The sequence below is a fragment of the Cylas formicarius genome, unplaced genomic scaffold (assembly GCF_029955315.1).
Source record: "Cylas formicarius isolate icCylForm1 unplaced genomic scaffold, icCylForm1.1 PGA_scaffold_9__14_contigs__length_23061073, whole genome shotgun sequence".
NCBI lineage: Eukaryota > Metazoa > Arthropoda > Insecta > Coleoptera > Brentidae > Cylas > Cylas formicarius.
Window position 1 is genome coordinate 1,537,584 of NW_026844365.1, and position 19,151 is coordinate 1,556,734.

Sequence of the window (19,151 nt, forward strand, 5' to 3'; positions counted from 1 at the left end):
AGGGTCATAATAGAGAACCATAATTTCATCTCCGACCCACAGAGTTCCAAAAAAGACCGCGCACACTCGACAGGCCGGGAAATTTTGGCGCTAACCTCGTATAATGAACTGATAGTTACACAAGAAATACAAATAAACAATACACCACTAGAGATAGTAGAGTAACCAAGAGAGACCGTAAAAGAATCCTCAAACCCTCAAATGACAATGGACAGGACACTTGGCGAGAATAACGGATAATAGATGGACGACGAGAGTAACGCAATGGTACGAAAGAAAAAAGAGACTTAGGAGAAGACCTAACTTAGTGTGGGACAATAATATCGACCCCTACGCACCCCTTGGGGGTTTGGGGTGGGAAAAACAACACGTTTGTTTCAATATTGCACATTTATTGTCACATAAGTACATATCCATTTCGTATACATATATATATTTTTAACAGTTAACATCTATGTACAACACTTGGGCGGCAGCGGTAGCCTTTGGAGGCTGGGAGGGGAGGTGGGGCCCGCGCTCCGCTGTCTTTTACGACGTCGACCGCGATAACCTCGACGGCTAATACTTTTGAATCACCTACCGAAAACTACGACTACTACATAGAGACTCCGGGACGCCTAATTTTACATAAATAATTCAGAATATATTATACAACAAACTAACAAATGATTTCGCGATAACACAACCTAAAACTTTGACGGCGACGGCGACAGAGGTCTACTGGAGGCCGGGCGTCTTCATCTTGTGCACCGCGTTGGTCAGGTGCAGCACCTCCGTCTTCATCTGCTGGATGAGCGATTGCAGCTTGTCGACAGAGTCCAGCACCTCCACCCGGCCGGTGTGAGGGTTGAATCGCACCTCGAAGGGCCTCGACATCGCGCTCACCCACCTCCTGAACTTGTCCTTCATGTCCTCGAAGCTCTCCGCCACGTAGTACACCGGTTGATATTCTTGGTCTTGGTAAGGTTGGACGGCGGTGGACACGGGATCGAACGGACGGTGCTCAGGCTTGTCGGACAGCGCGTGGAGCATCTCGCCGTAGGCGGACAGGAGTCCAGCGCCGTACACTTTGGTCTCGCCCTCCTCCTTGCACAAGCCGAACTCGACGGTGAACCAGTACACCTGCGGCACAGATAACAGCGAGGTTATGCGACGCCCATAGACAAAAAAAAGATATTGATGATGTGATATTTCTCTATTCCCTTTTGTAAAACAAGACTGGTAAACTTTTTACAATAAAATAAATATGAATGTCCCCTTTGGCACCAATGAACCAAGGTATTTAAGATTGAACGGCTTTTGGTTAGTTTAATTAAAATTAAAACATTGCATTTTATAGGAAAACCTGTTACATTGATACCGCATAATACTTTCGACTCTAAAAATAGCGCTAACAGAAAAAAAAAGATTTTCCTTACAATTTACAGTTTTCAATGATTTCGTTTTAAATCTACATACTGTGTAAATTGTTATTTTAATTATTTAAAATAATATTTTGCGATGCTTATTTCATTATCTGTGTCATTATAAGTCGAATGGTTAATGGTTAATATTAACGTTTAATAATAATTTGCTATATATTTTATCACACGTACGCAATCATCATGCGCAAAAGTTACTTCTATGAGAATTCTCGCAAATTCATATTTTAAGAGTCGAATTTAGTTCACGCAGCAATCACGTTGGCGGCACAGTAGCTGCTATTTGTTTCCTTTGCACGTGACCATCTATTTACGTCTATTTGTGGCACGTTCGTGCATAGTATACATATATAGAGGTCAGTCGCGACTTTTGTTGTTGTATTCCTGGTTGCATTTAGCCGGAAGGTAAGGTATGTAGTTGATAAGTGGCGGAAAAACCGATTTTGACTGGAATGCGACCGAAGTCGACTAAAAAAAGGCACCGTTCGAAGCAAAAAGGTTTTAAGTTGATATCTGCCGGTTTAAGTGAAAGGAAACCGATTATAACTAGGAACAAAGGCAAATCGCGTTTAAAGGGTCAACTTTCGAAGCAGAAAGTGAGGTTATAGATTTATATCTGCCGGTTTGATGATGTTTAAGGTTATAATTGGGAGCAAAGGCAAATCGAGTTTAAAGGACTCGGTGAGACGGTGTATGGGTGGTCGTCTACCACGACGATTAGAACGACGAGAGATCCGATCGCTTAGAAAAAAGCAGCGAGGCTTCAAGTTTTGACGACGCCAATCGGGAGACCTAGATTCGCGATGACGTGGACCGCGCGGCCATGTACGCATTCTATGGCCGATTTAGCGCGGCCGCTCGAGCGTGTCCATTCTTGACCGTGATGGCGTGGGTTATGCAAAAGGCGCATCTGGCGACGCGCCTAACTCCCCCCCTGGCTTCTATCTCGATTCCCAGGGTCGAAAAATTGCCATTTTCTTGCCTTTTAACGCGAAAAAATACGAAACTCAGCGGCGCACGCTTTTTTTTCTCTCGAAAATATCGGTCGACGTTGGGACGCCACTGGGGTTAACGATTTTAATTGTATTGTATTTATTGTATAAAAAAATAATAATTACTATTATTAATGATTTTGCAATTTACTTGGTATTTGTTAGAAGAAAATACTCAAAACTTTTAAACCACAACAACATAAATATTAACCTAAAGTGAAACATCGAATTAAGTAGAATTACATGTTAACACAAAATTTATTAATTCCAAGATTTAAACAAAAATAAACGGAAAATAATAAATTTTAAAAACACTCAGTATAGACGATAACAACCTTATACTGGGTGATTGGTGATTGATTAAAAAATATAAGTTCATGAATCACCCTGTGTATTTGAAAATTTTAAATTGTTTTCTTTTAGTCTCCTCTATCACTTTTGATTTTAACATTTTCTTCTGTTACTTTGACTTTGACAAAAAACAAAAGCAAAATATCTAAATTAATGGAAGGAAAGGAAACTTCTTTTTTACAAATTTAAAAATTTACATATTTATTTTTATTTTTGTTGGCTTGTGGGGATTTTAATAAGTTATAGTATAGGGAATGCTTAATAAAATTGCAATAGCATTAATATGAATAACTAACGGTAGTATAAAATTGCAGCCAGAACAACTTCGTCAGTTCTTACACGATAACAAAATCCTCACAGACACTCAATCTGGTTTTCGACCTCTTCACAGCACTACTTCTGACGTGCTCCATGTTACCGATGATTTATTGAGAGCAGCGGATTCTAAATTAAAATCTTGTCTCATACTCTTGGACTATAGCAAAGCGTTCGACACCTTGGATCATCAACTGAAATTCTTCGGGAAAAAAGGTACTGCTCTTTTATTTTTTAAAAATTTATATTGTCAAGATACCAAAGATTAGTAATAGTAATAAACGATTCGAGATAACTTCAAGACAAGTATTGGATAAATAAATCAGTTTATAAAATTGTTGGCGTATTAAGATTGCAGCTGTCGCGAACGGCGTCAAAAATATAGAATGCTAAACACGGGACGAAAGAATGGCTATAAATCCGAAAACACTCGGTATTTTCACCATACATTGGGTGATTATAAAATATTGATATGGCTTCCCACATACTTACGAACCACCCTGTATATTTTTTCTATAACTTTCGTATTCAACGTTTTTTTCTAAAAGACAAAATAAAACAGATATAATACTACTACACTATTTGGACATCCTGTATATATAAAGTTTCTTGTAAAGCATCGGAACACACTTTACATTTTATAAATATTCTTTATCGTATAGGGTCGTTGCTTTCACGTATACGGCAGAAATTTCTGCCGATAAAACCCTGTCGGAGAGGAAAAATTCACTCACCGTCGACAGTTTCTCTATCTCCTCGTCGGAGGCTCCCAAAGAGGCTAAGCCGATTTCCTGCGAAAATTGGGCGAAGCTCGGATCGGCCAGCAGCGGCATGTGCCCCAATATCTCGTGGATCGCATCGCTGGAAAATTAAAAAGCCCAAATCCTATTACCTGCCGTCGTATAATACTTTTGACCCCCCTAACCCCCCCCCCCCCCCCAAGCCCACCCCGCCGTCCCTGGAACGGCAATTAACGACGCCATCTACGAGGATAATGGACTCGCAATCGAATTAACCCGGTCCTCTTTGACGCGAGACGTCGACGCCGCTCCCGAGGGAAAACGGCGTCCCGGTTGCGGGCGGCCGCCCCCCCGGGAAGCGGCGTCGCGTTTCCGCGACCCCCTCGCCGAGCCCTTTCGTTAGACACCCCACACAGCCCAATTCGGACGCACTTTTTTTCTCCCAGTACTTACGGCTCGGGGGTGTGGAACGGCGAGTTGACGTGCCTGATGTACTGGGTGCTCTGGAAGATGCGGAACGCCAGAGAAGCGAGGAAATCTCTGGCGGTGAGGAGGCCGGCGGCAGGTCTGAGGGTGAACCCGGTGTTCCTCTGCATGAACTTGGACATGTCTTCGAGCTGGGGGATCTTGTCGGCGACGAAGAGGCCTTCCTCTTGGAGCTGCTTGAAGACGCGGCGGTACTCGACGCACGCGTGCTTCGGCATCAGGTCGAGCACCGTGGTGAACACCGACTTCCAGGTCTTGTTCTCGGTCTCCGTGTACTCGATGAAGGGGACGGGATCTCCGCTGCAAAGAACCCGGGGGTTAAAGGTCGCCTCCGACTATGGACAACTGAGGGGCTTACTATTTGTAGGCGAACGCGATCTCAGCGATGGTCTTCCTCCTAGCCCGGTACTCTTTGTCGGCGAAGCCTGGGTGGTTCATGTCTAAATCGGGCTCGTACTTGGTCATCAGGTGGTTGCAGTCGTCCAGTTCGCTCGCGTGTCTAGGGAACCACGGGTTCTTGGCCGATATGTTGTCCTCGCCGATCAGCGTGGCGTGATCCAAGGTCATCGACTGTCTGAGGTTCTTCAACAGCTGCAGCAGGTTCACTCTCGACATGTCGATCTTGACCAGCGCGTCCAGCTGGCCACCGTCCTTCTGATTGGGCCGCGTTTCCAAATGGACCACGACCCCCTGGTACTTCTCGATGCTCTTCAGCACCCGCGACAGCGAGTTCATGCCTTCGCGCAGGCGCAGCACCAGCGCCGCGCGTTGTACCGTCTTCTCCGCCTCCGGGTCTTCCGAGATGGCGTTGGCCAGCACCACCTCTTCTTCGGTGAGGCCGGTGTCTAAACAAAAATTCCTTACTTTCTAAAGTTTATTTGGGGCAAAGAGTACTGCTGTGCTGGGTATCGAAACCGGGGGAATTGAGGAATAAGGGAAATACGGAAGATTTCAGCATTAATGTCGGGATCGGGTACAAAGCACAGGAATTTAATATCGTATATGGTGTGTTGTAAATAGTGGGGAAATGTGGGAAAATTGAGAAGACATGGGTTACAAATGTGGAGGTTATGGGGTACCGGCAGAGGCGGAGGAAATTAGCAACAAAGCGGTTAAATAGTTTATTTTTCTAATACTGGGTGGCAGGAAATGGGAATTTCTCAGGGAATTGTTGAACAAAAGAAAATATAGCGTTGGACGAGCGGAAATGAGAAAAAATTAACAGTTAGGGTGGAGCGAAGTAGGGGGGAGTCGGGCGCGGGAAATTGACAATGGGGTGGTTAAAAAGTTTCTTTTTTAATACTGGATGGCAGGAGATGGAAATTTCTCACGGATTTGTTAAATGAAAGGAAATATGGAAAAGTGGGGCTTTAGGGACGAGCGAAGTGGAGTTTGTGGGGTGCCTAGGTGCAGGAAACCGGTAACAGGGTAATCACAAAAATGTTTGTTTTTGTGATGCTGGGCGACAGGAAATGGGAATTTTGCAGGGAATTGTTGAACGAACGGAAATATGAAAAAATTAAAAGTAAGAGGGGTAAAAAGGTTTATTTTTCTAAAACTGGGTGGCAAGAAAATGGGAATTTTGCAAGGAATTGTTAAACGAAAGGTAATATTGAAAAACAAGTAAGTAAAACGTTTGTTTTTGTGACTCTGATTGGCAGGAAACGGGAATTTAGAGTGTAAATGTCGAGGGAAGGGGAAATATGGAAAAGTTGAGAGTTACGGCGGAGCGAAATGGGGCTTGTGACGTATCGGGGTGCAGGAAATCGCCACCCGGAACCGTTAATAACGTTTACGTTCGCCGGTCGACGTTTTAAAGTAAATGGGCTCGCGTTTTACGATGTTTTCGCAGCGTTTCAAGGCCCGATTACATTAGAATGGGAATAGTCGTTAATATGGGTCGTTTTGAACCGCGCGTGTCGCAACCTGCATCGTTAAATGATTAACGGTCGAGCGCGTTATCCGGGCCGAAAACCGGGCGAGTCGCAAGGTTCGTCTAATCTTGAATCAGCGATTCAATGACACGCGTCTCGACCCCGCAATCGGGCGAAATTATCAGACCGGATCCGAAAAATATTAACCTTCTGGCGAGCAAGGCGAAGTGAAAAGGCTTTTACACGCTTTTAAGAGCGTTCGCGCGGGGGCGGCTTTTTAGAGAGGCGGGAGGCGACCCGCGATTATGACGGGTAGAGAGCACAATACGATTTTTCTCCTTGCCGGCAATAATTTAAACCGGTTAAGCTTTTACACGCTCGGATGAAGCGGGTGATGGATCGGCAGGATGGCAGGACGCGGGGGCGGGGATTGCTCGGCGTTACGATTTTTCGAAAATGCGGCCGGCGTATTTGGTCCCGCCTTCGGGCGTATAGGGTCCAAGAACGGAAATGTAGACTAACTAAACTAACCAAAACTTACCATCGCCTGCGTTTTGGTCTGTCCCCTTCTCTTCTTCGCGGTCTACCTCGCTAGAGTCTACCAAAAAAAAAAAAAGAAAAAACGTGCAAAAATCAAAACGGAAAAAAATGCAAACAGTGCAGCAGGCAAAACAAACGTACATAAATAAATAATTATAAATAAATAAAGAAAATGTAACTACACTGAGAAATTAATTTGAAAATCCGTTCATGTTACGTTTACAAAGTAAAAAAAAAAAAGGAAAACGTACATTGAGGAATGTATTGGGAAAACTAAAGTTGCACCGCATTTTATCTTTAATAATGACATTTGCGTGTTGAGAAAACTGAATTGCACGGATGCGACGAAAACGTACATTGAGTAAAAACGGTTTAACAGAGAAGGGTAAAGCGCGCTTTAGGGAAATGTATTTGTACGCATTGAACGACTTTGACAAGAACGTACATTGAGAAACATTTTCAAAATACTGACGGTGCACACATTTTCCGTTTAAAAAAGAAAATTCCGCGTTGAAAATACTGAATTGTACGAGTTCGATAAAAACGTACATTGAGAAGTTTATTGAAAAAACGAAAGGTGCGCCACACACAACAATTTTTCTTTGCAGAGAAGGGTACATCGCGATTTGGGGAAAACACATTTTTCTTTGAGCAACAAATGTGTACATTGAGAAAAAATTCTATTTGTACTGCGAAAAAAAAAATTTTACCGTTCGAAACGCACAAAAGCGCACACCATGAAAAATGAACGTGGATTGAGAAACACTTTGAAAAACCGCGCTTTACATTGAGAAGAAAATTCGTTTTAATGCAGCAAAAAATTGTACAGGTTCGACAAACACGTATACCAAAAAAAAAAAAACGTACATTGAGAAATATTTTGAAAAAACTAACGGTATACCGATAAGCTAACCATTTTTTCGTTGAGTAATGAATTTGTACATTGAGAAGAAAATTCGTTCGTAATCCGGAAGGAACATTTAACGTTGAGAAAACTGAAATGTGTGGGTTTGACAAAAACGTACATTGGGAAAAGCTAATAACACAATAATAAATAACAAAAACTGTTTAACAGACAAAGGCAAATCGCGCTTTAGAGAAAACGCATTTTTAGTTGAACAATAAATTTGTACACTGAAAAGAAAATCCGGAAATTGCTGCTTGAGGAAACTGAATTGTACGCGTTTGACAAGGACGTACATTGAGAAATATTTTCGAAATAACTAACGATACGCAAATAACAAAAACTGTTTAGAAACATGGAATTGTTCGTTGAGAAAATTGATTTGTATGGGTTTTACAAAAACGTACATTAAGAAGTATGTTGAAAAAACTAACGACTCACAGATAACAAAAATTGTTTAACAGAGCAAGGCAAACTGCATGCATTTTTTGTTATGCTAAAAAAGCGAAAAACATTTCGCATTTAGAAATAAACTGTACGCGTTCGACAAAAACATACACTGAGAAAAACGAAGTGTACATTGAGAAACCCAAATCGATACGCTGAGAGAAAAGATAACGCGGACTCACCGTTTGCCCTGAGACGTGCCTCGTCGAGTACGGTCTGCTTGGTCTGCTTCACGACCAACGTTTCGAAACGGGCGTCATCAACCAGTGATCTACGCCTCGCCGGGTAACCGTTCTGCGAAAACAAAGGCGATCGAAATAACGTCTGCTCGAGACGGCCAAGAGAAGGAAGCTCGTTACCGAAAGGAAATTGCCGGGGTTCCGGCACCCGAGACGCGGCAAAGACATTTCGGCCTTGGCGAACGTTCCCGCGGGTTTTCCGCGTGCCGCTTTTGCGCAATTAACATTTTGAAATCGGCCTAATTAGCGCGGAGGCCAATTAAAATTTTACGGCAGCGCGCCTTTTTTTTTTCGCTTCCCTCCATAAATTGTCGCGAGTTTTTATATACCAGGCGTTCCTCGACGACCCGCGCTATCGTTAATCGTTATCGTCGCCACGGCTCGCAGGTCGCATTAAATAGTTGCTTTTGCTTTTAACAAGTATAAATTTTTTTTTGGCCCCAATTTTCTTTGTTATCAACAAATTAACGACCCTGTATGATTATAATAATCGACTTTATTCATAATAATCAAATATATAGATATATCTTATGAAAATAAAGTAAATATAACTACTATTCCCAATGAAAAAAATATAATAACAAATTTGAGGCTAGTACCAGAAACCAATAAATAAATAAAAAATATATGTGCCTCTAGAGTTACTAGTACGCGTGCATAAAGCCACAAGACGTTTTCATTTTTTTGTCTGTTCTCTGTTCCTTGATCTCTGTTCTCTGTCGACGTTTCTTAAGAACGTGAATAACTTGCTAACAGTTTAAGCTAGTACGCTGAAATTTGGCTCCCTTTAAGTAGCCCACGGCGCACATAAGTCTATAGAAAATGACCCCGATCGGATCTTGGCGTCCATCTTTTTTCCCCGATTTTACACTGTTTTTAATACATCGCTATGACACCCGATAAGTGTCCGAAATTTAAAACTATCGAGTTCAAGGTTGGTTCTTGACGAAATCTATTGCAACTGGGGGCTGGGAGGGGGGGAGGTCGGAAAAAAATCATTTCTCAAACACGATGACAAACATCGAAAAAAAAAAAAATGGCACGAGATCCGGATCAAAAAATACATGGAAATAATATTTTTTACATGAAATTGCAAAAAACTAAAAAACGGATTCTTCTTTGCCTATAATTAGAAGGCTGTGTTTCAGTTGTCAGCTTCTTTGACATCGCTATACCCGCCGTACAGACAGCAAAAAAATTGTTATCTAACTTTTCCATATATTGTTCAGGGATATTTCGTGCTATAATATAAAATATAGTCGGTGTCTTAAATGTGCAGCTATCGACCCCAGATGCTTGCTTCTGGAAAAAAATAATTTTCTCGAAAACTACGGGTTACAGAAAACTTGTATTTTGAAAAAAATCGTATACCGGGAAAAGTGGGAGATATAGGGCTATAACTTTTACTTCGGGTGTTTTTTGGATTATGTACAGGGTGTGTCGATTATGACCAAAAAACTCTACATGGGATAATTTGGATTAAACAGTATCGTAAATTGTGCCGAGAGAGAGCTTCAGGTTTCCTCCATCATACAGGGTGCGCGAGATATTTGAAAAAATATCGTTGGAAATCGCTATTATTTGTACAAATTTTAATATTTATCAAAGTTTGCCGTAACTTTGAACTTGGACGAGACGTGAAAGACACTTTATACGGGGTGTATGAACAATAAAATTATATAAATTTTGCGAAAGTTCCATAGTGGCCCGCAGAACCACGAAAGAAAAACAATGCGCCTATCTTCTTGTTAAATAAACGAATTTTGAAAAGGGCTGTGAATTTATATATATGAAGTATATATAAAAAAGTTTGCTATTCCATGTACAAACCAACTGAAATGATAAGTCCATATATAAAATACCACTGAAGTACATTAATTTTATGTGTAATATGTTCCTATTTGTTTAGGCTAAAAATCAAACGACATCTGCACTTTTTGAAAGCCATATTGCCCCGACCGCTGAAAGACAGCTTGCATAATGAAAATGAGAGAGTATCACAGAGGTATTTAGTACGTACGTACGGATAAAATTATCTTCTAAATTCGCAGTCAGGGATGTCAGAGAGGCAATATCAGAAGACTCCAAAGCGTAAATGTGTGGAAAATCGCCGGTTTTGAATGTTCCAATTTTATTTTCCAGCATTTTCCGGGGGAGTAAAAGTGACAGCACAAAACGACTCACCTCGATGCTGTACGACTTCTTGATGGCGAACATCTCCCTGTTTTTCTGCGCTGCTGCGACGGCGGCCATAACTACGGCACCTGGTGCTCTTTGACGACGACGACGGCGACGCTAATCGACGAACCCCTCGGGTAAAACGCGCGCACACTCAAAGATCGAAAGGAAAAACAGCTGGTTGTCGCTCGACCACGGTGATGGTGTCCACCACAGTCTGTCGCAAAGCGCAAAGTGGCCGTGAAGCGAATGTAAGTGGTCGGCGGGCAACGGAGTCTTTTATTGGGGGGCCCCCCCCGGCGTCGCCCCTCTTCCCCTGGCGTCGCAACGTCGGTACGGACCTGCGTGCCGCCACAGGGATGCTGTCGGAGGAAGAAGTGTGGGAGAGTGGTACGTTTGATGGGTCCGCGATTGGTCGGCCCGCTATCGCGGCCGCGCGGCCGGCATCCGCCGACGTAGCAAATCGCCCCCCACCTCCTCGCTCGAGGGTTTAAACTGACCAGATAAATAATCTCCGTGTCGAGGGTTCGGTTGGGTATCGCATATCCCACTCGTTCCGGGTGGGACGGCTCCCTCGGCTCGCGGCTTCCGGCCGGCGTCGCCCATAGCGGGCCCGCGTCCGCTTCGGTAGCGGCAGCTCTTTGCCATTCTTCGGAGAACGCGTACGCCAGCTGGTTTTTACCTGCGCGACGGTGGGGGACACGCACGCACTCGGTAGCTGGAACTCCCCGAGAAAAAAAAGACACTCGCACCGATGCAGGTGAATAATAACCGCGGTGGTAAAACCCGCCGGTCAGATCGGCACTGAATATGGATCGTCGCAATTTTTCATTTCGAGGGGCGATTTTGCTTGGGTGACGTCACAAGACAGCGAATTAAACAAAAGACCCCAAACGGAGCCAATATTTTAGCGTCGCAGGCGATAGTGAAAAAACGAGCTCATGCAATTAGACGGTTTTAAAATGTCGTCGCAGCGATAACAAAAGGACGTACGCCGGTTAGCTGCGGAAAAGTGAGTTTGCGGCTAAACGAGCTGGAAAGAGAAAGTCGGAAAAAGACTCGCCCGGTACCGTTTACTGTCTTGTGACGTCACCGCGTGCATTTCGGCTATAAATTTAATTCCATAAAACTAATTCGACGAGCTGAATATTGTTTTACCATTTTATCCGTAATGTCTACATCGCCTTTATAGTTGCAGGAATGCGGGTCTAGTGTAACCTCTCTTGGCACACCACAACATTAGTATCGGTTCTTTTGAAGTTTGAAGGGCACCTAAAATGAAGCCAATATATACCTTTATTTCAACAGTATCTGTTGGTTTCCATATGCGTTGTAGAGGTTCTGTTTGATTTGGGTGTTTTTCATTCCAAAGTTTGAAAGTCTGAAAAATTAGATAGGGATAGGTATTATATATAATTCGATAACTCTATATGCCGGACAATTATTTACATAACTTTGTCTGTCAGAAAAAATCTAAATAAATCAAGTTTTGAAGCCGTATTGACACTGTGTTGATTTAGTCCACGATTTTTCCTACTTATATTTGCAACTGTTCGTCGTTTTTGTCTAAGTGGCATTTTATACCAATTTTGTGTTATCTTTGGTTCGATGAAATAATCTACCTTGTTCTAAGTTTTCTTCACTGTCGTCAGTCAGCACTACTGTCATTTTCTTCACCATTTATTCTTGCTATTATATCATTTTCAGAATCTATCATTCCCGGAACATCGTCACTATCTTCTTCACTATGTCAGCATTATCGAGATCGTCATTCAGTAATTGTTTTCATTCTAGATCGGTTATCGGCTGATATTTACTGTATCGCGCATGACCGTGACTAATCAAAATACTTATCTTGGCATACCACACGGGGTACCAGTGTACCACACACTAAAAATGATTTTTTGTTGACTTTTTTGGTGCACGTCATAACTAAAATATACAGAAAATGAATCTGTAAATACTAAATGATAATAAATAAAATTGCGGAACCCCTGTGTAAAGTTTTCAGAAAGATATAAGAAAAATTGAGTTGTTGGGGTACATTTGTAAAGTCTGTTCATAGATATAAGAAAGTGACCAACTGATACGAATTAAGGAAACACCCGGGCAAGCTGTAAGAATGAAATATGACCGAACAGGTAATTTGCGTATTTATTTATTTATAATAAATATTTAATATTTATTTATTTCTGTATGTATTTATGTTCAAATCTAAAATGAAATTACAAATTATTTTTATTTTATTTATTTATTATTTTTATTACCTACTTAAATTACTTAAGCGGTGGGGTCTTCATGGTAATCCAGAGAAGAATCTTTAATATTTTTCGCAGACAGAGCAAGTCCATTTGGAATCCAACCATCTTTAGAGCCAGCATGCAAAATAGTTATTCTTTTACCTCTTTTTGATTCACAATTTTCCATACAGTTGATGTTGGAATTTTCGTCAATGTGGCCGTTTCTTCTAAAGATTGCTTGCTTGCTGGCACCACGATCAATGAGAGTCAAATAAACATTGTTTATAACTTCCTTAGTCTCAACAGAATAGTGTTTTCTACATTAATGTTAATGGATAATCCCATTCAAAAGCGATTGGTCACTTTCTTATATCTACGAACAGACCGTACCCAAGTGTGCCTTCATCTGCCGCCCGATATTGTTTACTGTCTTGTGACGTCGCCGCGTCCTCTTTTGGTCGGGGAACACCCGCTTTTTCAAACTCATAGCCCGTAGATTTCGCGTGTTCAGTTTCCGACGCTAATCAAAAACCGCTCAGGAACCCATCAGGCCGTAATTGGACTTGATTCACGAAAAATAACCCGGCGCGAGCGCGCCAGTCCGGCGTTTTGGGAAATATCCGCGGGATTTTCGGAAAAAATCCCCCCGCGCCGGTCGCAGCGTGACTCACCGCGAGATAGAGATCTCCGGGGCACCCCAAAACGCGTTTGCCAACTCGTCGTAACGCAAGCGGAAGACACAAGCAACCGGCCGTCGATTTATATGATATTTTTTTCCTGTTGCCATTACGATCATTGCCACATTTTTCATCCGTTTCGAATCTAGAATCCGGGTGAGTCACCGAACAACTGACGCATGATACGAATTCGACCGAACAGCTACTGATGGCAGAACACGAAAAAATAAATATCTTCTTCTTCTTTTTTACATCTATTGGCCAAGACCAGCGGGATCAGCATAATAATTGCAGAAACTTTGTAGATGAATAAAGCAGGCTTTGAGAACTTCACAGACCACGCTAGACGCCTGGTCGGTGGAAAAGAAAAATGTTGCACGACAGGTGCCTCTTCCCAGATATTTAGGAGGACTCGTGGGACAGATAGTAGAAATAGGGGCCTTTCAAAGTGAGAACAAGCTCAAGCTAAAGAGGACCAGCAAGCTACCAAGCTGTAAATTATAGATACCAAACTTCTGGATTATTGCATTTGAAAAATAGAGTTCCACAGGGTTCTGTATTAGGAAGTTCAAAGTTCACCATCATTCATCTGTTTCAATAGCAGCATCAACGTTAATAAAGATTTTTGATTGAATTTTGATTTACGATTAATAGTTTACTTTACAATTGAAAAACCCCGTATATAATCGAAAAAATGACTAAAATAAAAATTACAGTTTTGAGAAAATATTTTTTTCTAGGAAACAAAATAATCCAAAAAAACTTTTTTAAAAAATATATCCCGATATATGACGGCACCCAAGGGTTTAAATGCGGGTGTCGACTTTCACATTTCTTCCAAACTTGACGTCGCAAATTTCTTGGAATTTATTGATCATCCTGTCCAATAAGTGAAAATCTTAAATACAAAAGTTTTAGCTATCCATACGTACTGCATGAAAATGTGAAAGAAACTGAGAACTGCTGCACAGCCTTATAGTTATCGTCAATTACCATTATAAGGAGATCACACCCTGCATATTTCTGAAAATTATGAAGAATAAAGATTTATAGCATTCAATCTCGCTGATCTTCTCGTTCAAGAATTTTTTCTATTACGTAAACAATTTTCGAGAATTATTTTTTTTTATTGAACTCTGGCAAACGCGATTTTTAATTTTTTAAAAATACTTCCCGACCCCCTCAGCCCAACCCCATTTCAACAAGTTCCGTGAGGGGACGAAACGCTATTTGCTTGCCAAATTTGAAGTCGATAGCTTCAAATTTCGCACACTTATCGTGTTTCATAGCAACGTTCAAAAAACAGTTGAAAATGTAAAAAAATGGACGCCGAAGCTCGAACGCGGCCATTTTTATATATCTTATGCACACCGTGGACGGTTAAAAAGGGGAAAGATTTGAAGCGTGTAGCTTATACCGTTCGGAAGTTGTCGTCAAAAAACTCCGGTAACAGAGAAACGGAGAACAGACAAAACAAGATCTCCCCTAGGGGGAGATCTCGAATTTTGTGAGGAACGCCAATACTTTCGAAAGGAATCGTCAATATGCAGGAGCATTAAAGTTTTTAATAAAATACCACAAACCGTATTAAAGGGCGCTACCAAGAAAAGAAAAGAATAAAAGAAAAGAATAAAAAAAATTGAATGTAAACTTATATTAATAAATTACCATGTTTATTTTTACTAACAATAATGATAATAATAATAATAATAATATTTGTTTATTGTTTTGTTTATTGTAACAGCCATCCTTGAACTTAACGCAGATTAATTTAACTATGTATAATATGAAAAAAAAACATAATATTTACGTAAAAGGGCTGAATAATTTTCTGATAGGCAGCAGCCCAACCAATTATCCCATAAGATATAGTGAAAAATAACTAGAAAGAATTTATTGCTTTTCAGATATTTTAGTAAGTTGCCGGAATAAATATATTAAGGATCGTAACCTTTTCGCTAACTGTTCGATATGGAAGTTCCACTTTAGATTTGAGTCAATATGAATTCCTACTGTTTCTAAACAATAGTTTCATAGTAAGTTAATTGTTTGTAGGTAGTAGATCAATATAATTTGAAAGGGCAAGTATTGTGTTTTACCTAAGTTGGTGGTTAGTAAGTTATTGTCAAGTCAGTATGACTAACGCGGTTCTCGACTTCGTCCCAATTGTTACCTTCAACAAACAAAACTGTATCATCAGCAAAAGAGATGATTTTTCCGGAAACATCAATAGTAAGTAGTTGATTTATGTATATAAGGAAAAATATGGGTCCTAGGACTGTATCCTGTGGAATTCCATCGGTTACAGTTCATACTGTCAATAATCTACCATTTGTTATCGATTTTTCATGGTAACTTTTAATTAGTAAGTGAGCAGGTGCTCTTATACCAGCTGAATATGGTTTAGTCAAAAGCCGCGAGTGGCTTACAGTGTCGGTTGCTTTTGCTACGAGGGCAGCGCCAAAATTTCCCGACCTGAATATGAAGGAAACGAAGTAGAGTAACAATTTTTTATTATTTTTCAATATAATCCCCCTTGACTTCAATACTCTTATTACATCTCTTTATTAACAACTCAATCCCTTTAAAAAATATTCTTTTGGTTTGTCTGCGAAATGAGCTTAAACAGCCTCTTTTAACTCAACTTCGTCGTGAAACCGCCGTCCACGTAAGTCCCTTTTCAAATATCCAAACAAATAATAGTCACTGGGGGCCATATCTGGACTATGGAGATCTGTTGGAACCCACACTCTAAAATGGCAGCTAGTGCAACACCAGCAGGTGCATTATCGTGCAAAAGACGCACTCCTCTGGTCAGTTTTCCTCGACGTATGCAGTCTCGCAATTTATGTAATAATGTTGCGTAATATTTACCATTGACAGGGGTATTAGTTTCTTTAAAATCTATCAAAAGAATTTTAATATTTAAAAGAAGAGAAAGTTTTATCGTGATACTGGAGCTGCATTTATGTCAGGCCGGGAAATTTTGGCGCTAACCTCGTAAGTCAATGAACACTGCAGCATATGGTTTTGAATGATCTAAACATGTATTTGCAATAGCATAGCAATATCAGCATTAGTTGACTTGTTAACAGTAAAAAAAAGGAAACTGGCAGCACTTTTTAGGCTTTTTCGAAAAAAATTTTACATTGGATATAAAACTTATTGGCCTGTAATCCTCAAGAATTTTTTTGTCCTTTTTTATAAACGAGTTTTATTAATGCAAGTTTGAAATGAAAGGGGCACTTGCCGCTTGTAAACATTAAAATACTAATTTGACAGACTGCTTTTATGATATGGATATTCAATACAGAAGATGTAATTTTGTCAAACCCCTTCGCCGAATCAAATTTTAAGGATAAAATTATATTTTGTAAACATAACATTTATTAGTAGTAACCAAACTGTCATCTGTGAATAATTTCTGATTGTTTTTGATTATTTTTTGTCTCCCATAATTTTTTGCTATTGTTTTTGTTTTTCTTTTTCAATTTTACTTTTATAGTATGTAGTTTTTAAATCATTAATTAATTGTACCATTCTATTTCAGTATATCTATAATGATTAAATAACGGTTCACTATTTGTTCTTTTATATATTGGGTTGTTCGGAAAGTCATTTCGTTTTTTTTGGGGAACATGAAAGACAGTTTTCGTATAATGAATAAATATTTTATTAAATTATATATTGGCCATTCTCGTCCAACACCTTTTGCCATCTTTCTGGCAGTAACATAATTCCCCTCTCATAAAAGTTTTGGTCCTTGCTGGCAAAAAACTGGTTCAGGTGGTTTTTGACATCTTCATTTGAGGTAAAGGTTTTGCCATCCAAAAAATTTTGCAGGGACCGGAACAAATAGTAGTCGGAAGGCGCCAGATCTGGAGAATATGGTGGATGTTGCAGTACGTCCCATTCAAGCTGTAAAAGTTTTTGGCGAGTGACCAAACTTGTGTGAGGTCTCGCATTATACTGGTGGAACACTACACCCTTCCTGTTGATTAATTCGGGCCTCTTCTCTTTAAGTGAATCATTCAATTTGTCCAGTTGATGACAATAGACTTCTGAATTAATCGTTATATTGTCCGGCAAAAGCTCAAAAAAAACGATTCCTTTGACATCCCACCAAACGGAGAGCATCACCTTTTTTTGGTGAATGTTGGCTTTTGACACGCTTTGAGCCGGTTCATCTTTTCTGCTCCATGACCTCTTGCGTTTAACATTGTTGTATACAACCCATTTTTCGTCCCCATTAATAATCCGCTTCAAAAATGGATCATTTTCTTGACGTTTGAGGAGCGAATCACACACGTCAACGCGACGACACAAATTTCGCTCCGTAAGGACATGGGGCACCCACACATCGAGCTCCGAGGTTAAGCCCATGCCTTTCAAATGGCCATAAACAGTCGAATTCGACAAAATTAATCTCTCACCGATCTCTCGTGTGGTTATTCGCCGATTTGCATCAACTAATGCCTTTATCGCATCTTTGTCAGCTTCGACCGGCCTTCCAGACCGTGGTGCATCTTCGACATCAAAATTGCCGGATCGAAATTTTGCAAACCAGTTCCGGCACTGGCGTACTGTTAACACGCCTTCTCCATACACATCCGTCAATTTTTTTCTCGCTTGGACAGCATTTTTACCTTTTCTGAAGTAAAAAAGTAAAATATGACGAAAATGCTGCTTATTGCTCTCCATATTTAAAAGGGCACCAACCAAAAACTACTGCGTAAAATTAATAGAACTTTTTCACACACAAGCCTTGCAATATCAGCTCTCAAGACATATAACGGTTATGCGGCTTAAGTGTGAAGTTGGTTTCGAAAAAACGTAATTAAGTCCTCTGACGGGAAAAAACGAAATGACTTTCCGAACAACCTTATAATTTATAACGTTTATCTCTCTTGTTCATAGATTATATTAAACCTTAGGTAATTCATGGCATTTTTTATGTTTATTGTGTATAGTTACGGTTTTTGTAGATTCATTTATGTATCGATTTAAAGCAGCGGTCAAAACTTTTTCCAGTTTTTTATAATTAATGAAGTTTTTAATGTAGATACAGTTTGAAATATATTTAGCAGTTCCCATATTATATTTATTTTTTCTGTCACTGTGATTCACAAGGCCACGGGGATCTTCTTTTTTTTTTTTGGTCGGTTAACCGAGTAATTATTTATCTATGGGTCGGGAAGGGGGCGCGTCGCGACGCCGGACAATGGACACCGCCGTCGCGGTTTCGCTTTTTGCTCCGGCGAAGAGAAAAAAAACCGTGTCTAATTACCAATTACCGCGGGGCCGCCCCGCGCGCGCCGCGCCCGCCCCCTTTCGGCGTGTAATGCACACGGGCAGCGGCGGTTTAACCTTGAGAACGATTATTTATAAATACCTGGTATCTAGTGCTCAACTCTTTTTTCGATTTACATAAAAAGAAAAGGTCTCTCTCTTTCTCGCACGCTCTCTGGTCGACGTTCAATGCCATTCGAGGTTTTTCTCCGTTCCAGCGATTCCGGCGAAAATGGCGGACGCGTTTGTAGGTAAAAAAAAAACAATTCGCGACGAATTGAACTAACCGAAACTTTTCCATGACAGGTGGACTGGTTTTTTGCCCGCTGCTGCCAGAACCTAAATATCATTTTAATTTTCAACACTGAGGCACACTTAGGACCACTTTCCGGGAATTTTATGATACTTTTTATTGATCTTGAATATTTTTAAAACCTCTCAAAAGTCCGTTTTTCTAG

The 19,151-nt window shown here is 40.6% G+C and overlaps 1 protein-coding gene across 1 annotated transcript; it reads right to left on the reverse strand.

Annotated features, from left to right (window-relative positions):
- Nucleotides 1-377: 377 nt before the first annotated feature.
- LOC132707089 (tyrosine 3-monooxygenase) lies at nucleotides 378-10,731 on the reverse strand. The gene is made up of 7 exons (XM_060678761.1): nucleotides 10,494-10,731; nucleotides 8,253-8,364; nucleotides 6,721-6,777; nucleotides 4,664-5,150; nucleotides 4,273-4,605; nucleotides 3,814-3,940; nucleotides 378-1,122 (listed from the first exon to the last, which is right to left on the reverse strand). The coding sequence occupies exons 1-7, from the start codon at nucleotides 10,560-10,562 to the stop codon at nucleotides 718-720; spliced, it is 1,590 nt and encodes a 529-aa protein (XP_060534744.1). The 5' UTR covers nucleotides 10,563-10,731; the 3' UTR covers nucleotides 378-717.
- Nucleotides 10,732-19,151: the final 8,420 nt, after the last annotated feature.